Here is a 24725-nt window from a genome sequence, read left to right as displayed (position 1 = left end):
TTGCTAACTCCATCCTATGATTCATGATATAAACAGGTTTAGAATGTATGCCGGTCGAACACTTTCAGGTCTGATAATCAGTATAGAGAAGAATACAACATGTAAAATTTCAAACTGATACTACTAGATTTGGTATGGAATATTCAGCCTAGCCAAAAGTGCGAACATTTGTCCCACACATTATTTTCTATAGGAACAATTCAAGTGTGACATGTAAATATGACTCGAAACAAAGTTGTCCTATAGCTTCATCTGACCAGCACCACCTTTGAATGAACCATATAAAGGTCTCGACCTCCTGAAGCTGAATATATCAGTTATTCGATGCGAATGCGGTGGCGGAGCATCATGAACAATCTTTTCGTACTCGGAGGCATGGAGACCACCATAGATTTGTATGCTAAGGATCTTCTTTTCTGGCGCGCCAACCTTGACATGATTATCGAAGAACTCTATCAGCTCTTCCTTCTTAAGCTCCTCCAGTGCAGCAATCTGCAATTGCAGAAATCCAAGCATTCAAAAACAACACCCCAAAACAGAAAACGACTACTTTTTCCTCAAAAAAGAAAACGACACCCACAAGCACAACACATTAAACAAATGAACAAGTCTACATGACCCCCTGAACGCTAAACCCAGGTAACCAGCCCCCTAATGTTTGTAAAAACAGTTACAAATAACCTTATTCCACTATATTCTAAGTTGCCTCACAGGGTGGTTTTGTGATGCACAACATGCTATTCTCTCCTTTCACTGTTCAATTCTTCCTCACTGACACGGCAAGCAGCTGCAGCCCATTGTTCATATCCATGCAGAGTCAAATAAAAAGCTGTGCACATCGATGGAGCAGCTGCAACCCACCCCCAAAGCCAGCAGACCCAGCCAGTGACAGCCAAATCCCTAATCTGACAGGAGATGGTGTGGATGATGGAGATTGAGTGCGGTGGGTGATCAGTAACTTGATTGTGCACTCTAGTTTGATGAGAAGGATCTGACTGCTTCACTTCCTGTCCAAAAAAGGCCATCTGCCTGTGCTGGTTAAAATGATGGATGCAGCCGATCTCCCTATCAGCCCTTCTCTGGGCATACAGACTGGACGGTCATTTTTGTCTCACCTACCTTGTACCCGTGCTCATGTGGTCTTCTTAAAGCTCCCTACACAATGTCACCTCCATGTCCCTTTGCCTCTCATCTCCACGACCAATGCGCCACGCAGTGACATGTGGGCCTCTCTCATGTCAGCTCCAAATCAGAGAGCTTTGTCACATGCCACATATGCAATCCGCCTCCCCAACCATACGAGGGGTTGTAATGGTTTTCAATACTTCATAAGGCTGGTTACCTGGTCTTGTAATTCAGAGGGCTATTTTGGCGTCAAAAAACAGCAGGGTTCAAGTACAACTTTCCCTCAACAACTAAGACATACCTCTGCTTCCTTTCTATCAAATTTCAGTGTTCCTTGAGAAATCTCCCCCCAAAAGAATGCTGATTCCTCCCTTATGTTCTTGTATTTCTCCCGTTTCATGTCAATGAGAGCATTGACATTACTCTGCAAGTTGAGCCATACGTTGTTTAAAATGAATGATTAGACAAATCTAAGAAAGCTACAGCATGCTGTCAATGAATATAGTTCCAGGGTTCATCTAACCTTGAATTCTGCATCAGGCATTTCGTGTAGTGTGACTTCAAACATGTTGAGGAAAGCTTCAACCCTGGCATCCAGATTGGATGGATCCTGTCAACCAAATTTATTAGCACAGGAGAATAGCTACGTGAATGGAATTTTGACGGAAAATATATGTACCTTCACGGTTGACTGGATTATAAATTGCAACCCGCGGACTCCTGAATCATTTCTGGGTAAATAGAATTGCATGGTCAGCTATAATTAGTAACATTTATACAAAACCAAAGCAAAGAACATAGTACATTATTACACAATTAAGAACACAACCAAAACAAGGGCACCATACCTCTGTCTAAGCAGTGCTATGTACCCAAGTTGCTCGACCGAACGTAATTGGTGAAAAGCCGGTTGCTTAGCTACAACAGCAAGCAACTGAAGTAGGACATTTTGTTTGAGATCGTCCTGATGAATCTGCAGTAAGGGAAACATTGTTATAGCATTTGTACTTTGCCTTGTGTTGCATCTATCTTTTCACGGAAATACTACATACTCCCTCATCCAGAAATACTTGTCGGAGGAATGGATGTATCTAGACGTATTTTAGTTCTAGGTACATCCATTTTTATCCATTTATCTGACAAGTATTTCCGGACGGAGGGAGTATTTGAGATACTACAAAGATGCGTATGTCACGACGCGTATGTCACGAAAGAACTTAAGTTCGGAAAGTAAAGAGAAACCATAAAACTAAAGAGTAAATTGTACTTTCGACCACGTAAAGTGACACGATCTGCTCTTCGCCTAGCTGTTGCAAAAACATGCACATAGCATGAGTGGATACAGGATAATATTGCACACTGGACCAGGTTCGGTTATACTCTGTGGCAAGGGATACCGTGACACTGAATGAGCAAGGATCATATGAAGGAAGGCACATCTGCCCATTTGCCAGGGCACCAGGTCTCTCAGTTCATAGCTGCCACCCCCCATCAACTTCAGTCAGAGGTGCACTGTGTCACCACCACCAGTGGTGAATGTCACCCTAGCAAGTAAGGCAAGTTGGAGGAATCCAAAAGGAAGGCTCATGGAGTGCCCAGCGCACCATCACTGCATAGCAAGAGGGCCACAATGGCACCCAAGTGCCTGGGAAAGGGCCATTGCCCAGTGGAGCGGAGTGCAAGCTACACACTTGTTGCATTAGGTGCCTGTAGCTAGGGCATTGGGCCCATGACAGCAAGCAGCTTTACTCACCATCGGACGACAAGACACACATTTTGACGATCAAGCGCCCAGATCACCAATGCTCGCTGACCACGACCTCTCTAGTCTGAATACACAGAACATTGTTGAGCTACCATCCTGCAGGCATTATGAACCCTCATCCCAGGCATTCGCCCCCCTCAGCATCGCCCCAGAGACATTCGTCGGCTTGCATGCTGCTTTTCTGGAGCACGTGTAAGTCACCGCAGGGACGCAACCCCAGTCGCCAGTAACCGGCAAACCAAGCTGGTTCGGCAAGGGTGCCAACACGTCCACCTTGAACCAGGGGCTGACTGCTGGCCTGGCATGTCCTGGTGCAGCTTCCCGTGGACCTATAGCAGCAGACCAGCAGACCCCTGTTGGTTGTTCTATCACTACAGATAGAGTTATCCACATCCAATAGTGACGGCATCACAACCTTCACAAACCGCCACCCCTTTGGGCGTACAAGTGGGGATGGACATGGGCTTTCTACCTTCCTTGACTGCGCAACTTCCACGATGCTGGCGAATTTGTTAGCTGCGTGAAGGCTCCATCTACAACTGTTATCTCGCCGAAGGCTAGGCGCACTAGAGGTTCATTGTGATTTGAGGATCACCAGCCAGCTTGGCAAGCTCAATGCTGAAAGCTATAAGCAATGAACTTACTGTGGAAGCTTGGCCTTCTCAAGGATGAGCAGCTTTTAAATGAGACACTGTATCTTACCAAAAGATATTGACGCGATCACCAATTGCTACGGCTGGCTAGTGACGCCGATTTCGACTTGTGATCTTTGGCGCTCTCCGCCGTCAGTGAGCATGAATTGCAGAGGCTTAATAGCTGAGGCCCAGTTCAGTTGTGTGGAACATCTGTGGCCTTAACACTAGTGCGCGGTACTTAGCTGTGAGGACTCTTCTACGCATGACAGCGCATTGATAACATGTTTGCAGGAGTCTAAATTGTCAGTTGTATCTCATTATGTTGTCTCTAAAACTGTAAGAACGGATTTTCATGGTTTTTATTAACTAGAAGCCTCAGATATCAGAGGGAGATTGCTGTGGCATGAATAGGGAGACTTTACAACTGTTCGGACTTTTGGTTGCATTGGCTAGTGCATGAAGCTTAACAACATCCATATGGCAACCAATAGTGTTATGACATCTCTCACACCCAGGAGCTGTCTGGATAGTTGACATGCATGGACAGCCCACAAGAGGATTCCGACAAGGTTGGATTTTCGTTATTTTTTAGCCGAAGTTAGTGGTCTTATATATTATAAACCTTTGCTTCGCTTAGTGGAAAGGTACGCAAAGCTTTTGCACATTCTCTAAGAAATCATGACTAATTTAGTCTCCTGTATTTTTCTGTCGTGCTCTTCACTCCATTTTTTGGTTCTGTAACGTATTTATTTATTTCTGTTATTATTGTATGCACTCATGCTATGTTTGAACTTTCAGCTATCATATTTTCTTTTGGTTTTGCCACTTCTGCTCAAAACAATGAAGAACAAGCAGCTGCAAGAAGGTAAACCTACCTGAATATAATGCAGAAGGGAAGAATTTTCATCCTGCTGATTCAAGCACATTGCTGGATAATAATACCTCAAACCCCTTTCAAGCTTAACAATTCGCTTTGTAAGATGCTGTGACGGTGGTAATGATTTGCAAACACTTGTGGATGAATTAAACAATATGCCTTCAATATGCTGGACAACACTTTCCGCTTCGCTTGGTTCAATATTCCCTACAATCAATTGCATGCACAATTAAGAATGACATAGAGCAATACAGAAAAGCAAATCATTTTTCAATAAAGTACTCTGTTTTAAATTATAAGGCTAGCACATACTTCCTCCGTCTGGAATTAGTTGACGCCCAAATGGATGTAACTAATACTGAAATACATTTAGATACATCCGTTTGAGCTGTTGGATAATCAGCAACTACTTTCACAAGAGGGCCAAAGGCCAATACATATACATGTGTAGGGTAAAGTGCAAGGGACCCCTTATACAATGGGGATAAACCGAAAAGGGCTATACACATCTAACACCCCCCTCAAACTCATGGTGGATCAACAACACTGAGTTTGGAGAGAAGAAAACTATGCTGCGCTCGAGTCTGTGCCTTCGTGACGAAGTCCGCCAACTGTAACTTAGAGGGCACATAGTGAAGAGCGAGAGTCTGATCCTGCACAGCAGCACGCACAAAGTGGGCATCCACACCGATGTGCTTGGTGAGCTCATGCTTCACCGGGTCACGCGCAATACTGATAGCACCAGTACTGTCTGACAATAAGGGAGTCGAGGTAGTAGCAGACACACCAAAATTCTCAAGTAACCACCGTAACCAGATCACCTCAGCCATCAACATAGCCATGGCTCGCAACTCAGCCTCTGTACTCGAGCGAGAAACTGCAGTCTGTTTCTTTGTCTTCCAGGCAATAAGAGAGCCACCAAGAAAGACACAATAAGCAGACAGCGAGCGTCGATCAGAGGGATCACTAGCCCAGGTAGCATCAGAGTAGGCCTGGAGCTCAAGAGAGCTGGAGCGGGGAAAGAAAAGGCGCTGAGAGATCGTGCCACGAAGATATCGTAGAACACGGAGGAGATGACTATAGTGGACAGAGGTGGGGGCTGAAACAAACTGACTCAGAATGTGGACAGGATAGGAGATGTCAGGACGCGTAACAGCAAGATAGACAAGACTGCCAACAAGGTGACGATAGCGAGTGGGATTAGGAAGAGGGTCACCATCAGAGGCACGAAGCTGAACGTTGAGCTCCATGGGAGTCACAACTGTGCGCTCATCACCGAGAGCAGCGCGAGCAAGAAGATCCTGATTATATTTTTCTTGGGAGATGTAGAAGCCATCAGAGGTCGAGGAGATCTCAATCCCAAGAAAATAGCAAAGTGGACCAAGATCAGTCATGAGAAACTGGTCGCGAAGGCGAGCCTTAACAAAGGCAATGTAATCAGAGTCGTCACCAGTGATGATCATGTCATCAACATAGAGAAGGAGAAGAGTCCGACCACGAGGAGACGTGTGAACAAACAACGCGGGATCATGATCATTGGGCAAGAAACCAGCGTCAGTCACCACAGAGGCGAAGCGCTCAAACCAGGCGCGAGGGGCCTGTTTGAGACCATATAGGGAGCGGCGAAGTCTATAGACCATACCATCAGGAGCATAGTACCCCGGTGGTGGCTGCATATAAACCTCCTCACGCAACTCGCCATTGAGAAAAGCGTTCTGAACATCAAGTTGAGAGATAGACCACTGACGAACAGAAGCCACAGCAAGAAGAGTGCGGACAGTGGTCATGTGGGCCACAGGAGCGAATGTCTCATCATAATCGCGCCCCTGCTCCTGCTGAAAACCACAGGCCACAAGACGAGCTTTGTAGCGCTCAAGAGAACCATCGAAGCAAGTCTTAATCTTGTAGACCCACTTGCAGGTGATGGGACGGACACCGGAAGGAAGGGGAACCAGATCCCATGTGCCAGAGCGCTCAAGAGCAGCAAGCTCTTCGGCCATCGCAAGCTGCCATTCAGGCTGAGTCATGGCAGTCCGATAGGAAGTGGGCTCAGCAATAACAGAGAGACCGTACCGATCAGGGGAGTAGCGATCAGGCGGGGGGCGAGGCCGAGCACGGAGGTTGTGAACCGGGGGAGGCGTGAGAGGAGGTGCACCAGAGGTGGAAGGCTCATCAGAGGAGACATCCTCAGTACGAGATCGACGAGTATAGTGGAGAGGAAACGGTGAGAGAGGGCGACAGACTGGAGAGGATGGTGGAGAGGTGGAGGAGGAGGATGGAGAAGACGGGGTCGGTGGTGAGGGAGAAGGAATGAGAGGTGCCGGAGGAAGAGGTGACACATGAGGCACATAGCAGGGTGTATCGGGAAGGAGAAGGAAAGAAAGGTCGTCCACAGAGAAACTCGAGGAAGAAGAACGTGGGTAGTAAGAACGAGACTCGTCAAAAGTCACATCACGCGAGATGCGCAAGCGACGACCCACAGGATCCCAACATCGATAGCCCTTGTGCTCATCACTGTAGGCAAGGAAAACACACTCAACCGACTGAGCAGTCAGTTTGGTGCGTTCTCGGGGGGCAAGAACATAGCAGACGCATCCAAACATACGAAGAGCTGAGTAGTCAGGAGAGCGACCAGTGAGACACTCCATAGGAATACCACCCTGCAGAGCAGTCGATGGCTGAATGTTGATGAGATAGGTGGATGCGGAAACAGCCTCAGCCCAAAAATGGGGTGGAAGGGAAGCAGCAATCATCAGCGCACGAGCCGTCTCAAGCAAATGACGATGCTTTCGCTCGGCAACGCCATTCTAAGCATGAGCACCAGGACATGAGAACTGGGCAATAGTACCCTGTTCCGCGAGAAAACCACGCAACAACTGAGAGATATACTCTCCAGCGGAGTCAGCACGAAAAGTACGAATGGGCGTGGCAAACTGGGTGTGAACCATGGCAGCAAAACGTTTGTATATAGGAGAACCTCGCTACGAGATTTCATGAAGTAGAGCCAAGTGTAGCGAGAGAAATCATCAATAAACAAAACATAGTAGCGATGACCACCTTTCGAATCAAAGGGAGCAGGACCCCAGACATCAGAATGAACTAAGTCAAAAGGACGCTGAGATACAGACTCACTAGTAGGATAAGGTAACTGAGTCTGTTTGCCAAGTCTGCAACCATTACAATGTAAGGAGACATCTCCAGATACAGACCCTAAGAGGCCCTGACGAACTAAGAAGACAAGCGAGAGCCACAGATGTGACCAAGGCGATGATGCCACTGCTGGAAGGACGCAGACGAAGAGGCAGCAAGAGCATGAGAGCTGGCAGAAGTGGTGGCAGCGGAAGGAACACAAAGCCAGTCAACCTCCCAAAGGCCCTCTGACTCACGGCGCCGGGGGCCAGCACCAACCAAAGCCTTGGTGCGACGATCCTGAATGGAGCAAGAGTTGGTATCAAGAATGACACGACAACCAGAATCAGTAAGTTGGGCAGCGGAAAAAAGATTCATGGTAAGGCGAGGAACATGTGAAACACTCGGAACAGAAAAAGAAGGAGTGGAAAGAATACCACGACTAGCAACAGGAAGAGATGTGCCATCGGCAGTAAGAACATTAACAGGCGAATCAAGAGGTCGGAGAGAAGACAACGCGGAAGAATCAGAAGACATATGAAAGGAGGCTCCAGAATCCAGAACCCACGAAGATGTACCTGACTGTGTAGATGCCGGTGATGGTGAGGAAGAGGATGCAGTCACAGCAGCAGCAGAAGCAGTCGACGAGGAGCCTGAGGAAGCAAGAAGACGCTTGAGGCGAACAATGTCCTGGTCAGTGAGTGACGGAGTCGAGGAAGACACAGGAGTCCCGCTGGAGGAGGAGCGCCTCTGGTCTCGCTTCTTCTGGCGACAATCAGACTCTGGGTGACCTGGCCGGGAGCAGTAACCACAGACGGTGTCACGGCGCGACGTGCCCTTCTCAGCATAAGGAGGACGGCTCACCCCCCCTGGAGGAGTAGGCAGGAGCGGCGGAGCAGTGAGGCGAGCAGACGACACAGGAGCCCGGGCGGCCAATACTGACGGAACCAGAAGCAACCCAGCAGAGCGAAGGCGGGTCTCCTCAGCACGAAGCTCAGCAAGTATCTCTGAGATAGGAACACGACCACGAGCAAGCAAGTGAGCACGACGAGGCTCAAACTCAGACCGGAGACGAGATAAGAACTCATGGACCCGCTGAAACTCCAGATCAGGCCGAGTAGTCTGACAGCAACGACAGGTTCCACAAACAATTGTCCGAAGAGAGTCAAGCTGACGCCAGATGGCAGGGCACTGTGAATAGAACTCATCAACAGAAGAATCACCTTGCTGGAGTGCGTGCTCCTGGCGCACCACAGATAGGTAGAGAGCATCACCAGAGGGCTGATAGCGCTGACAGAGATAAGACCACATCGCTGCAACTGTGCCAAGTCCCATGAACTCGGAAGCAAACTGAGGGAGGACACTCGCAGTGAGAACAGCAGCAGCTCAAGCATCATCATTGCACCACTGAGTGTAAGCAGACAGATCATCCCGGTACACAGAGAGAGCATCGGAATAAGCGGATACCTGCTGATCATAAGCATCAACCGCAGCATCATCCAGAGCCTTGGCAGCATCCCGGTCAGCCTGAGGAGCATCAGCAGCAAGGACCGGTGGCACAGGTGGGACTGGGGCCACCGGCGCAACCGGGCATGGCGGACAGGGGACCTCGCCAGAGAGAACACCCCACAGAAGGAGTCCACGCATATGGATGCGCATGAAGCCCACAAACTCAGCATAGTTGGTGCCGTCAAAGATCACCGAGCACCGAGGGACCGCGACATAGCCCGAAGAGGACATGAGGAAGTCACTCTGCAGCCTCGTTTTTTTTAAGTCAACGGACCCAGAAGAACTCGATCTGGATCGAGGGATCGAGCAAAGGCGCACGGAACAGCGCTAACCAAAAGGGGGGGATGGGAGCTAGATCGATCCACAGTGGGATCGAGATCCCGCAGGTCCCGCAGCTGCTGGACGAGGCGGCCAGGCGGGGCAGCTCCAATCGAGCAGCGCTCGCAGCCGTTCGAGCCAGGCGGGGCAGCTCCAATCGAGCGGGACAGCTCCGAACGCGCAGCGCCCGCAGCCTTGCGGGACGGGCCGGCCAAGGCGGCGTCTGTAGCTGCCAGGCTCGCGGCTGCCGTTCAACGGCGCCGGACTGAGCAGCAGCCGAGCGGGGCGGCGGCCGGACTGGGCGGCTGCCGGACGAGATGGCGGAGCGAGACGGCGTCCGGCTGGGGAAGTAGCAGAGCCGGGCCAAGGGGGACAACGGCCGGACAGCCGGAGAGGCAGTGGCCGGACGACCGGAGATGAGTAGGCTAGGAACGGGGCGCACGGAGTTGCAGCGTGCGGGAGGAAGGGGCTAGCCTAGCATCTGATACCATGTTGGATAATCAGCAACTACTTTCACAGGAGGGCCAAAGGCCAATACATATACATGTGTAGGGTAAAGTGCAAGGGACCCCTTATACAATGGGGATAAACCGAAAAGGGCTATACACATCTAACATGAGCGTCAGCTAATTCCGGACGGAGGGAGTATAAATTAAGAAGACTTAAGTTGGCAGGATGAAAGAATGATGCCCACGAACATGACATATATTGTGATTGGAAAAGAGAGGGACATGAACCAAATGGTCAGAGGTGAAAGTGGGGATTAATAGGGCTGCTGTGTGGTGGGTAGTACCCACCTGTTGTAATAAGGAGTAGAAAGAAAATATAATTAGAGGGGTAAATATGTAAGCTAATGCTAAAAACTTATTGTGTGCCCTATAACTTTAAGGTTAACTTAAATATGCACCTTAAAATCAAAATGGAGGGAGTACCAAAGAAAGATAGAGAGAACAATAAAGGCATCAAATAAGTTAATGACCAAATACAGGGATGTTCCAGTCTAGTATTGACAAACCTGCAAAATAGCACTCTATAAATGTCTTTGCCAGCATACGAGGCAAGAAATCCTCTAAATTGCGAGCTTCAAGATTAGAAAGTGCAGCAAGTTCTTCATCCCAAGGCCAAGTTTGCTCCTCCAATATCAATGTGCAATTGTACATTGCTTGCTGATATGGCTGCCGAAATTTAAAATTCTCATATCCCTTCGTCATAGTTTCCTGGCGACAGCAACAGGAGACAAACCCTTTCAAATCATATAAGATGCATATTATTCTAGCTTACATTGCATCGCTGGGAAAGCAAACCGTAAAAAAAAAATCACCAAAATGCATTACAAAATGTCTGAATGCTCATTTTCCTCTTCCAGAACACCCTATACTAACCAAAACCATGTTGTGCTTAATCAAGTTAAAATTCTACAGAAGGTCATGTATGCATATCTAACAGCACCCTTTCGTTTGGCTGCTCATAGCTACTCAGTTCTGTATTCTCTCCATGGAAATATAATAACACATAAACATATGTGCCCATGTATATGCCATAATTGTATTGCATACATACTCGGCTTCACCCGCCAAATACCACCTTTGTACAAATAGTCAAATATAAACGTTTTCTGTCCAAAAAATAACCTAATAAAAAAGAGCGCCAGATGATAAGTATTGTTCTAATCTTAGCAAGGTGCATTAATGCACAGAGCTAGCAGTGACATGGTTGCTAAACTACTCATGTGTATTTTATACAACAATATATTAGCATGTAATTTGAATTCATCGATGGTTGAGGAAAAGAGCATTCACTCCAAGCAAGAACAGTTCCTGTAGGGAAGGCCCCCCATATTAAATAACAATTATAGTAATAAAGAAAAATATAGCTCCACCAAGTTCGAAGGCAATAGATGGTGTTTTCCCAAGTTCACTTTGAAAAAGTATTGATAATAATACACACGCCAAAAATATTATCATCTAATTACTGCATTTTCCACAACCAAAGTAACTCTGGCAAGGATTAACGAATCACCTACATGTTATCTGATTTCCCTACCCAGCAGAATAAATAACAACAGAACTTGCCTCCAGAGGACAGTTAATAACCAAAAATCAGAAAATAGCTTATACTGCAACACTGGGTCCACTGGCCATTACCTTTATCACAGAAAAGCGGTCAATCTTAACTTCAAAGTCTGCAATTTTGCCAATAACAGTGTCCAGAAGGGTTCTCATTTTGTCATTATAGCCAACCATAGTAACCTATAATCAATCACAAATATTGGATGCTCAGAAAAAAAAAGAGAATAATTTCAGTAAGACACATATCATATGCACACTATTGAATAATAAATCCCGAAACATCCATGATCATAAGTAAGATGTATGCATACAACCTGACCATTGCTTTTAATAATAAGTACAATTAACAGGAACCACATGTTAGTTTGCTCGATCCTTTCCACCATAAGAACTATTGTGATGTTTCCAACACTGTATCTGATGTGAAACTTGGTACATATAAGATATCTACCTTGCAGTGGATGACCAGAGAACAGACATGGATGTGAGAACTTGGGGAGCTTACTTACTTACTTACGAAGCCTTTTATCCCAAACAAGTTGGGGTAGGCTAGATATGAAACCCTTTCACGAGGACTTCCCAGGAGGTCACCCATCCTAGTACTACTCTCGCCCAAATGGGTTTCATACCCAAAAGACTGGCTAGTTTTTACGTTGGCTCGCCAAGCCTATCACAACCCTTAGATATGAAACCCTTTCACGAGGACTTCCTAGGAGGTCACCCATCCTAGTACTATTCTCGCTCAAATGGGTTTCATACCTATGGGACTGGCTAGTTTTTACGTTGGCTCGCCAAGCCTATCACAACCCTCCTCCTTTACCCGGGCTTGGGACCGGCTATGCCTAGAAGACATAGGCGGAGTTAACTTGGGGAGCTAAGCTATATATTTTATTTTATTTTTGAACCAGGCTAACCCCCTTTCCATTACAGAGAACGGAAAAGGAGCTAAGCTATCTACAGAGGAGAGAAATATTTTTCTTGTTTATTTCATATGGATACACTGATATCCATTTTTATAGGGATGACTAGACTTGAGCACTAAGAAATGATCTGTAATGGAAGAGATCTCTATTACATGGAAACTAAAATATATCTGCAAGGAATTAACACCAACCAGGAAGCCGACTCAAAGTGTCCAACTACATTACCATATGGTTGCTACAACAACTAACACCAAATCATCATCTGAATCAGCAATGAAGAAAAAAATAGTTTCTTCTACAACTTAAACATAACTAACCTGAAAACCGGTGTCGTTCGGCCTAACAGCATAATAAAGACCAGCAACTTCAGCATCATAAGCTAAAAGCAAAACAAAAGTAGCTGGATTATTGCAACAGGCAATGAAAAAAAGGGGAAAATAATCAGGAGATAGCTCTGCGCAGCATGAAACAAGAAGTCATCGGGTGACTGTGTGCTTTACCCATCAATGTTTCACGTATGGAACAGCCTTAGGATGACTGTAGGCACCCAAAAAAAAATCTTAACTCCACCAACCCCTGCCCCGTCCCACAATTGTTGTCATATATCGATCTACCACTTGAAAGAGCAGATCATAGGGGTAGTGTATAAACAGAATGAAACAAAAATCTTCCTACCACATGACCTATCTGAAATTGACTAACACAAATAGAAATCTAGATATTGCTGGACCAACTTAATCAACTATGCAGTAAGCACAATGCATTAGAAATCTATAAGTTACTGATACACACCATAATCATTCAAATAATCCATCAGCAACCTAGTGAATACGTCAGTAAGAACTGATGATTCAGGGGAGCTATTGGACAGAGGACAGTGGAAATCCATCTTGATGAAGACCTTGGGTGTGAAGAACATTGTATCGGGCTTGTACCACAATCTGGAAAACAGTGTTTTCCTCAGCATGCAAGGAAAACTTGTCTGAATAAGCCAAAAAGATGAAATGTCAGTTTATAATAATAAAATTAGGTACATATTTGGCTGAAAATAAATACCTTTTCCTCAACATTTTTCAATGAAAGATCAGTTGGAATGAAGATATTAGGTTTTGGCAGGTGTAAATCTTCGTTGGGAGCATTTTCTACCCATTTCTGCAACACAAATATTTAACATAAGAAGCTATATTTTTTCTGTATCCAGGAGTTGGAGAATAAAATAAGAAGCATGGCATCCAAATGTCTACCTACCTGCATAATGGAAGGAGGCACTGCTTCAACACAATATGACGTACCATACCAAGGTTCTGTTAAGTCTGTATGCCCTTCAAATAATTTTGACTCCCAGAATATTCTGAAAGGAGATACAAAAAATAGTCAATATTAAAAAAATCCCATAAGCAAATATGTATTTGCTCAAGGAAAAGGGAGAAAAGCAAACCAAAGGTAGGAATAAATTCATGCTGCAGAAAAGGAGAGAAGAAAGTGCATGACCCTTGAACGGATCAAGGAAAATTTGGGACTCTCAAGGGTTTTTGAATTAAATAACAAAATTAGCATCCACTTTTTTGTGAGAATAAACATCATATTTATGGTAATTGGAAATCATCTTCAGTGCATCATCTTTCTGGCTATAGCTTCTTTTGCTAGAAAAGAACCTTACTAACATTAAAAAATGTTTTATTGTTCACTAAATCAAGACAAAAAATGAATCTTCATCAACAGCTACATGTAACAATCTGCCAATTCTCCTTCAAAAGCTCGAACAACCAATTGGAGAGAAACATAAAAAGAAATACAGGATCTTTTTTACTGTTAACCATTGAAATATGTAACTGAATCACAGTGGCTGGTACCCGTTTCTGCCGAAAGCATTTATGCATCAGATTATCGTCACGAATCATGATAACTGACTTATAAATGACACACTTCATTTTAGTTCATACTGGTTGAGAAGTTCTATTGGATAGTGGCTACATGATTTGCTTATATGCTCCCAATAAGCCTAGGAAATAACTCTTATCTTTTGTATACAGGAAGAAAGTATCTTTAGATATCCAAATGTGGTGACCTCTAGGAGTCATCAAACACAAACGATTTTATGAATGATGTATTACGAGACCAACAGGCTTTAAAAGATGAAGGGAGAAGCAAATTTAAGAACATGGTTTCACATTATTTCCCGATAATAGTGGACTGGAGCATATAACTGACCTAAGTAACAAAATCATCAGCTTTTAACTAGCATGTGTTGAGCATAGAATGAGCGTGAAAATATCGGTAACTTCATTTTGAATCAGAACAGGAGAGCATGATATGGCAACTTGGCAAGAGTGCTCTAAATGCCTACCTAACATTCTCTGTAGTCAATTCATTTAGCACCTTCTGAATAGCATCTGGTGAAAACTTTGATGGTACAGACGACGCGATCAGCCAATCTTCTGGTGGAAAAATCTACACAGATGAACAATTAGGAAAAACATGAGAAATGGCAAAAATCAGAAAAACTCACATACCACTTATGAAGAAACATTTTGGCAGAACTAATTGGAATGGAATTAGAACGTTCCAATTCAAAAGAACGTTACATACATATCTCAAGAAAAAGCTTCAACATTATTTTATTGTGCCTACACTGGAAACTACACACGAACCTACATGTGTAACACAAACCGATTATTTTCCAGGAAAGGCAATTAAAAAAGTGCTTCAACCAGAACATTGGTTTGCACTCAATTCTTTCCCACACAAACATGCGACTGATAAAACAGAATAATAGGGAACAAACTGATAGTAGAAAGAATGAAAAAGGCAACAATCTATCTATGCATTATAGCACTCTCATGGAATTAGCGCATTGCATATCCATCTGATTAAAAAAACCTAAGCAATAATAAGATTTTGAGTGAGTTATCTCAGAATTGTTTGCTCTCAGACAACACATTTAAGGTGGAACAGTTTACTCAGAGACAAGCAAGAAAGAATCCAGGGCGCACATGCACGCAACAAGAAATAAGAATTTGAATAGTCAAAAGACTATGGAATTAGATTGTGTCAATTTCAAACTTCCTACATGCAAATACAAACAAAAACATGACTCATGATAATATGAGGAGATACAATTTATGAGAACCAGGCAACATATATGTCCAAAGAAACAACTAGAATATACCTGCATGTTTGACGAAATATTGACAACATAATTGCTAGGAGGGCTCTTGTCTCGATAGTGGAATCCCGTCTCGCAGATGGCTAGAAGCTTCACAGTCCAAAAGAAAGTAACGCAATTAATAAGCATCAGGCTAAACGTAAAAAAAAAATCTATGTGATGCCTAAAATCAGTTCAGTCATTACCATTTACCAGTCCGTAATATGTTTCCTTTACTCTAGTTTAAATTGTTAGTGATACAAAATAAACTGTTTCAAGGCAGCATACATGTTCCGTTTGAGTAATAGAAAAGATGCAACTTATATATCCTCAGTCCAAATGTGCCAACAGCAGCAATTAGGAGATACTCACTTTAAACCTAAGTGAAGGCAGCGGCTAATTAATACTGGTACGTATCCGAGCAATCGATCATTCGGTGATTTTTTTTGGCATGGGGGGGGGGGGGGGGGGGGTTAAGTAAGGAGACATATCACAGATGAAATTCACCTCATCAAAAATCCACTTTGGAGTTCCAGAGGTCTGAAGCAATGTAATGTATCTGAACAGCAACCCAACGACATCCTCCATGTGCTCTATCATCAATGATATCAATTATCAAATAGGCATACCACTCACAATTCAAAATTTCAGTATCAAATGGCCTTCTTGAATGAGAACTCACCATGGCCTACATCTGTGAGCTGTATAATGACACTGAAGAAAGAGAACTCATAACTCCAATCCCCTTCCCCTGCTTCCAAACTCATAGCCCATCCTGGAGAATTTAACAGAATAAAGAGTTAATCCGGGTAACCACTGTGAAATATCAGAACAGATATGCTTCCATAGGTGAAGAATGACCAAGTAAATCATATCAATCAACTGAACACTAAGTTGAGAATAACACCAACAGGATTAGAGCCATTGGTTTTACTTTCCACATATTGCGCCTGTGGGATGTATTTGCTCTTTCCTTTGTTGCATGTTCGAAAATAATAATAATAATTTAACATTCAACTCTGACACTAAACACCATATTAGCCGCTTAAAATGCAAACTAAAAAGAACTAATGACTCAATAGACTTGATATGATGCTCAATACGAGAGAGAAAATTAGCTTTGTATGTAATACCAACTGAAAGCGAAAGGAGTTTTTCTATATACAGGGAAACCCAAGACATTATATTAAACTGTACAGCAGCATGTACAAAAGGATAAGAACCAAGCTATGCCCGATAGATTGAGACACTAAGCCTAATTAGAAATCAGTCAGCCCACAACTGAAAGATCAAGACTTTCTTGAAATCAAAATGCATTAACCATCAGTGCATGCAAACCAATAAGGCATTAGCATAAGCAGTAAAGAAAGAGACAAAAATTAGACTCCTAGTAAATCTTGCCGCATGCTAATAATAACATTTGATAGGCTTCGTCTGCGTTTGGCATTAAGGTGGATTAAAATAATCCCGTCAGACCCATCAATTTTTGCCTATTTTAGTGTTTGTTTGACCACATTTTGAGAACTTTTACTGCTAATTTCCTACGGCAGATTATAAAATAAGCACAGCACAGCAGAATTCAGCAACTGCAAACTGCGCATTAACAATAACGCAATTCTGGAAATAAGAAGCATAAATCTCGTTACTTCAAATAGCCAAGAGACTTACCCAACTTTTTTAGTATGTAAAAGAGAGATCCTTCTCCTTCATGACCGATTAGATGGCTCACATACCTACAAGGACCTTCCTTGTAATGCCTAACATTTGGAGTGATTGGCCACAGTATTCGCAAAGTATGACCTTGTTTTATAGGAACCGCTTTAACAAGGATCTGCGAGTTATGAGCTATCAAATAAATCTGATCCAGTGGTGCACTTGAATTGTAAATTCATTGTAGGCAAATGTAAACCTGCAGATCTTTGCTTGAACATGGATGACCAGCAAAAGAAAAGTGCTTCCTCCCAACGTTCTTGATATCACAGAACTTACTTTCGACAAGGGTTTGAATGTTGTCAAGACTCTCTGCAAATACAGCAGATATAAGGCGAAATCAGAAAATATGGAGAATTTGTAAGGAAATGAAAAAGGTTGTAACATGGTCCGACAAAAACCTTTTCCATACACAGCAAGCTGCATCAAGTTGGCTGAGTAGTGTGAATCATAGAAATTAATAAGCTCAGCCCTTGTGTCCAATCCTTTCTCCTTTGGTTTAACCTCCAGTGTGTCCCAATTTCCTACATGATGCATGGGCAGAAAATTCGTCAGAAAACGACAAGTGTTCACCTTTTCTCCCAAGTAGCAAAAATGTTCAGCTCACGTCAAAACTTCCATGACTTTTCATAACTTCCATGGCCCTAAGTGTTGTCTATGTCTCCAGTTTACAGCTTTGACCACCAATAAATAAAATATTAAAACAATTGTTTAGTTTCGATGACCATTCTACAGAAATAAATGTTCGTACGGCCACACTAAATCCATCCACATATGTTTGTGGTAAAATAAATCAAAGTTTAACTGCACTATACCAACACTTGCTTTAGGGACAGAAGAAGGGAGTACCACTGACGATAAAAAAAATGAGGGCATTGTACACCAACACAAAGCAATCGAAGACCGGTTATTCTCAAGGTTGCAGTGAAGTACAACCGCCGTCCTGGTTTATTAGTCCCCCTCGTATTTAGGGTCATATTTTGACTAGGATTTTAACTAATAAATATATGTTATACATAGCAAAAAATAGTATTATCGGAAACTATGTTCAAATACAAATCCAACGATATGATTTTTGGTTACATGCATCAACATTTTGTTAGTTAAATCTATGGTCAAAATTTGGCACAAAATACGAAGGGGGCCAATAAACCAGGACGGAGGTAGTACTTTTCTTTTGCTATTAACAAGATTGTAATGTTTAAGTGAAAGTTACAACAGTATGGCTTTGTTTCGTGCGGCATTACAAGATTTTATAACTGAAGCAGAGGTAAAATCTAATGTCTTCCTGAAACTACTTCTCATGTAGTATTTGTGACAGTAATATTAAGATAACATTATAAAGATGAAATAAATATTAGGTTGCAAGACAGAGTATAGTTTCAATGTCCCATGGATGCATAAAAATCAGACACTGGGCATTGATATGGAGCTAAAATACCCACCAGTGCTGAACTTGTGATATGGGTGGTTATTGGAGCAAAGATGCTTCTGGAGCTGAAACCAAAAGAGCATAGATGAGGAAAAGAAAACAAAAAAAAAAGTCAATGGCATGAAATACAACTGCAAGCACCAAATTAGGAAGGACTGCTTAGTGCCTACAAAAATTGGACAAAGTGGTCGCAATGACACAATCACATGCAAAACGAAGTGGCCTTTGGCTGTACCAGTAATAGGCACGAGACAGGTCGTGCTTAAAATGGTTTACAATGTGCTTTAGAGTTCAGACTGGGCATTTAAGTATGTGTAGATAGGTGTATTATCATCTTGTCAGAAGATTCAATTCCGAAGATGGACTTCGGGTATTTATCCTGCTAGACTGGGTGTTTGTCGTTGCTATACCCATTCTTCCACCAGACGTATCGTTTTCAGAGGGATATGTTCCCCTTATCCTCATGGCTATCTCAGCCAGGACTATAATCATTATAATCACGGTAGAGCCTTAAGTTGTATTAAGAACACTTTTTTGAGTGATATTAGTCTTAATGAACTAGGATTTCTTACACTGTGCTCTTAAGGATTCCCAGATAAACTGAGCCCAGGAAGCTGTTTGAGTTCAGCATATAAAATGATAGGCAGTCTTAGTAACAAAAATGAAGAAGCACAAGTAGTACAGGACACATAGCAATTCGCTAGTCACATTGCATGGCAAAACAAATACAAAAGTTCATCCTATTTCTTGCAGGGAGGTATGATAGAGTATCAGAACTTGAATATTAAATTATCATCAACTCATTATATCCTAGCAATGAAGAACCTTTAGAATGAGTGATACACATATCATTCATTTCTGGTTACCCAAATACCTATAGAGCAAAGACACTTGGGGTTGAGGACATTGATACCTCAATAAAGGTAATACAGGACATAAGTTTTAACATTTCTGGCTGAACATAACGCCATGCTTGTAGCAAGATAAATCACAAATCAAACCAGATATAAAACCATATGTCAAGCACAGTTGTCATGGGGAACAACTGCATTGTCCAGTGATGGAACACCCATTAGGACCAACAAAGCTATCCCTAAAAAGTGAGAAACAATTAAAGTGACTCTAAACTCTGGTTATTTAATTATTAATTACTCTGTTGAGGGCCTTTATTATAATCACAGGTCACAACCCTCCAAACAGTTACCAAATGGTACACATGTTTCTGGAAAGGGTCCCTAGCTTCATGGCATACACAACAAGGAGAAAATAATTGAATTGCAATATGATACTTTGAAAACATTTAGTATGAAACAGAGTCCAAAATTGTTGAAAATGATTACTGAATTTAGTAAAAAATTATTGTCACGACTCCAAAATGCCAGAATACCATCCAACTTTAACAAAATAAGATTTCTATCAGCAAGCTGTTTGTTGATTCAAATAAGCCTGAAAACTGGGAGTACCTGACTCATTCGCCATGGATCTGACAATAGATTTTTCTGGTTTTCTGCCATTGAAGAAAAATAGAAAAATTAGAAGCTGGTCCTCATTAGAATCAGCAGAACAGGTAAGAGACAACATATACCAGAGTCAACAGCTTTTATTTCCCTAAGGGTTGCATCAGGGGACATCAATGGCTTTATAAAAAATTGTGCGAACCTGAAAACAAGAGACAAGATGGAACAGGAATTAGCTTTTGCAAAACAAGGACAAGAAGGTAGAAAGAAAGAAACAGAAGGTACCTATCTAAAGCATCATCCAGGCTGTCATTGTTCACATCAAAATAGAAGTTTGTGTGTTCAGAGGTTGTAAAGGCATTTGTCGAACCACCATGCTACAAGAAACACACATATTAGCTAGCTAATGGTTATTGATTAATAACAGAGGATCCACCTAAGATGGTAATATCACTGTATGAACTATGAATCTGAAAAATAGCTAAGCCTCCAAGCAGAAGCTTTCCTACTAGCATTGTTGATGGTTTACAAGGCTTGACCTATGCCTGGCAAAATACCAGTGGTATACCATATGTTAGGACTTAGGACCATAGTTTAGGCACTGCCACAGCAGCAATTTTCTCACTTTACTCAATAACAGGACACTGTGGCCACATATCTCTGAAAAGAACTATATATGGAAACCAACCAGCACCCTATGATGATAAAATCATAAAAGAAGACAGTCCCATGATCAAGCAGATAATAGATTAGTTGCCCAAATTTTAGTCTATTCTGATGCCTGCTGCTTCTGGATAACTAGAGTCCTTAAATATAGAATTGTTTTGCAAGGATCACACTATGTTCAAACTTAGTCATGTTGCTGTTTTTCTGGGCTACTGAGTTGTTTTGAAGCATTTCCACTTTCTGAAAATCAGCTTCAGCTCAATCAAACACATTACTACCACGGTGATACCAAGATCAGTTACAGAGAACCTTTTTTAATAATATACAAACTGGAAAGGTGGAAATTTTACCCCTGGCAAACTACGTACCTCAGCGATGTACTTTGAGTAACTGTCTTCTATTGGATATTTTTCACTCGCGTAGAAAAGCATATGCTCTGTGGAAGTAGAACCAGGCATAAGCATGTTACAGATTAAAAAAATGCACAAACACCCACACACTAGTACTGGAACATACATGTCATGGAGCTTTTTAAATGCCAGAATATAAACCAACAAGATGAAAAACAATACAATGAGATTTATACAGTAGATGGCGGTGCACTGGTACACAAAAAGTTACATCCTAGAGATAGGGGATATGGAAAACAAGTTTAAAATATAGCATGCACAATTTGTGGCATCTACCCTTAGGTTTATTTTGCAGGTCTACTTGGTACAGCTAGTTGTAGGCGTCAGTTATACCTAGCCACTCCTCACCACATAATCTTTGAGCTCCTGGGTCATTATTACGTATTAGTAAGATGCTGCGTTCAACATTCTACCGGGAGATGTCAATTTCAAATTCAGGCATTCAGTTGCAAGCGAATCAAGTTCTCTCATGGCCATGCAATATGTGTTTCGCTGTTCGAGTTTGAAGATGAGATGATGCTAGAACTTTACTCTAGGATGTCAAGGGGAATTGGCTCTTGTAGTTTGATTTCATCACCGAAATCCCCTTTATCCAAAAGGGAAATATGCAAACCTCCAGCCAGTCAAGAGGCCAGGCAGCAAATTGAAGAAGTGAGTACCATGCTGATGTATGAACATCCAGAATTCTGTTTCTCTCTCCTTGATTATTTATGTTACACGGACTGTGAAAAGAACATGCACGTCCAAATTGGTGCCGACTTGTATCTGTATTTACTTATTCGATGATTAATGTAGTGCTAGAGGTTACTCTACTGAACAACCCAGAAGCACACACATCCCAATATATCAGGACATTCTATAGCAGGAATCCCAATTGAAAAAAAGCCTTTCATAACAAACTAGCAAATTGCAGTGATGGGCCACACAGGTATAAAATCATAACAAGAGCAATAGCACGGCAACAGAGAGACCCTCTTTCAGGGGGCTGTTGTTGGTTGAACTGGTACGCTGGGCTCCAGCGAGGGTGAAGTTGTTGTTTGGCTTGCTTGCCAAAAGCATTGCTGCGCTGATGAGAGGCTGGCAAGGCTGGGCTTGCAAGACCACCCGCGTTGTCTGCTTTGCGACCAATCGCAGAGACCATGACTCACCTTCTCACTGGTTACCCCTTCTCACTAACCCAGTGGCATGAGGTCCTATCTTGGATCGGATCCACTGCAGTGCCTCTGGTTATCAGTGAGGACTTCATTGACTGGTGGCTGCGGCCCACCCGGTTCACCCCGGCCGCGATGCGCAATGGCACCTCATCACCATGCCCACAGCTTGGTGGATTGGAAGCATCACAATGTCGCATATCACCAGTTCGCTCGGCACAATCAAATCTGAGACGCAGTTGTGGGCGAGGGCAGGGGCGGTGGGTATCCCAGGACTGCTACTACCTAGCTGTGTTGCCTTGTACTTTGGAGCTCCTAGTGAACTCTTTTTCTATCTATCAATGCATCGAGACTCGAGTTTCTGCGTTTTCACTCACGAGAAGAAAAGCCACGGCAACTGAGAAATCGAGGCTTTTAGGTCGCAGCTGCAGTAAGATTTTCATCACTATCGTGTGTAAGATGATCCCTGACGACTAACTACAGAAAAAGCAGCAGTATCTAGCATGCCCCTGGGTGGGTGTAACACAACAAGCCAGAGCAGAGCGCTCACCGAGGAAGTGCGCGAGCCCCTCCATCCCGTCGGGATCGCAGAAGTACCCCACCGAGACATTCATCGACGCCGCCGCCTGCAAACAAATCGCGAATTTCAGAATCTGGACGAAACCAAGAAGCTGCCACAAAACCCCGACCCGTCCCGATTGAAGAGCGAGTGAGCGACTGGAGCTGACCTTGTCGGTGTCGGGGTCGCTGATGAGGAGGCACTCGAGGGCGTTCGGGAGCACCACGCGGCGGTACCCGCGCCTGTCGTTGCGGGGCTTGGTGACTTCGACCTCAGCCTTCGCGGTGGCCAGCGCAGCGGCGCCGTTGGCCGGCTCGGCGGGGGCGTCTACCTCTCGCAGCCTCGAATCCATCGCGTCGCCGCCCAGTCGTCGTCGGCGCTAGGGGAGGGCAAGTCTTGCGAGGCGAGGTAAGTCTTGGGCGAGGCTCGCTGCTCGGGTTGGTTTTAGGGGCCGTTTGGATCGCTGCCCTCAACGCCCAAGCCAAAATATCGGCGTTGACTGGGAAGTGGGTGTCTGTTTGGATTACTTCCGATTCTTTTGGCACGTCCAGGTCCAGCTCGCCCGCACTCCCTTCGTCTGATTCCACGCCAAATTGTTGACGAAACCAGGGTACGAACCAAACAGCCCTGATTTTTTTTTTCGAGGGTAAAAGGGTTGTATTACTCAAGAGCATAGAAGTTCATCCCTACACAAGCTAGGGATGTTAACCGGGCCAGAGCGGAGCCAAACCACCGTACAGTCCTCCGTTCTACCAAAACAGTCCTGATCTTTGAAGCCGCAAATTGGCCCTTTTTGCTAAAACAATATAAGGGCATCTTCAATAGAATTTTTTTTAGCAACATCTTCAATAGATGATGTAGAGGAAAAAAAAACTAACTTTTACATTTTCAAGGCCCAAAAACTCCTCTCTAACCGATAACGTAGATGAAAAAAATTACATCGTCTCCTCTCGGAGATGTAAAATACAACACCTTTGCATCTCCACCTACAGGAGATGTAAAATCCGCGGCCGCGCCAACCGCCCAACTACCTTCATTCGGCTTCCGCCCGCCCACCCAACTCCGTCGCCTACCGATTTCGCTGAAAATCGACGTCGCTGCCGCCCGCCCAACTCCGTTGCCTGCCGATTTTGCCGAAGATCGACGCCGTTGCCGCTTGCCCGCCTGATGGCCGCCCGCCTGTCCCCCGCCGCCTGCCTCGCTGGAGTAGCGACGGTTGTCCGCCGCAGCCGCCGATTCGATTTTGGCCGCCACTTCGAATCGAAGCTTCGCCGGAGGTCCGGCTGTCGCAATGGCTTCCACGGCGCGGTCGTGGATGGGCTGGGCTTGTTCCGAGCCTCGGCCCACCGCTGGAGGTATGGGGGGCGTGCCACGCCCCCCGCTCGACGGTTGCCCACCTCCTCGTTCTTCCCGCCACGTGAAGTCAGACGCCCGCAACGCCGAGCTCCCACCGTTTTCTCTGTCGGGCTCTGGCCGTCTCCTCTTCCGAGCTGCCGCCACCAGCCGCACAAGCCGTCGCCGAACGGCTGCCCAACCCGCAGCCAGCCGATTTCTTCCACCCCACACGAAAGGTGTTTGACGAAATTCCCCCAAGGTAAAAATCGAGCAAACTTGAAGGTTTTTTATTGGGGTTGAAGGTGGAGTTTGACGGTGATTTCCGCATTGTAGATGAGCTCGTGCGACTCCTCTTTCATGGACGATTCCTCGTCGGATGAGGAATTTGATTTGATCGAAGAAGAGAACATTGTTATGCTAGTGGCGATGCACAAGAGGAAGAAGTCGGAGCACGACGGTTCTGTGTATGGTCGTGAGTTCATCCGGAGAGAACGGGTTGACGCGCACAAG

General features: G+C 44.2%; 1 protein-coding gene across 2 annotated transcripts; it reads right to left on the bottom strand.

Moving 5' to 3' along the window:
- Window positions 1–23360, bottom strand: LOC123052352 (insulin-degrading enzyme-like 1, peroxisomal). Of its 2 annotated transcripts, XR_006424619.1 has the most exons (27): window positions 23050–23360; window positions 22872–22947; window positions 21129–21196; window positions 20380–20471; window positions 20223–20296; window positions 20101–20144; window positions 18651–18702; window positions 17607–17729; window positions 17405–17517; window positions 17164–17326; window positions 16178–16270; window positions 16003–16088; window positions 15520–15606; window positions 14698–14801; window positions 13599–13701; window positions 13407–13502; window positions 13143–13332; window positions 12668–12729; window positions 11503–11607; window positions 10374–10575; window positions 4401–4609; window positions 1974–2098; window positions 1805–1856; window positions 1649–1735; window positions 1427–1549; window positions 1120–1363; window positions 1–492 (listed from the first exon to the last, which is right to left on the bottom strand). XR_006424619.1 is itself a non-coding variant. In XM_044475492.1 (26 exons), the coding sequence occupies exons 1-26, from the start codon at window positions 23230–23232 to the stop codon at window positions 241–243; spliced, it is 2964 nt and encodes a 987-aa protein (XP_044331427.1). In that variant the 5' UTR covers window positions 23233–23360; the 3' UTR covers window positions 1–240. The 2 variants fall into 2 exon arrangements, 1 of the variants encoding a protein (XP_044331427.1); XM_044475492.1 differs by lacking the exon at window positions 1120–1363.
- Window positions 23361–24725: the final 1365 nt, after the last annotated feature.

This window comes from Triticum aestivum, chromosome 2D, assembly GCF_018294505.1.
Source record: "Triticum aestivum cultivar Chinese Spring chromosome 2D, IWGSC CS RefSeq v2.1, whole genome shotgun sequence".
Lineage (NCBI taxonomy): Eukaryota > Viridiplantae > Streptophyta > Magnoliopsida > Poales > Poaceae > Triticum > Triticum aestivum.
The sequence above is the reverse complement of the archived record's forward strand: the minus strand, read 5'-3'. Positions and strand labels throughout refer to the sequence as shown.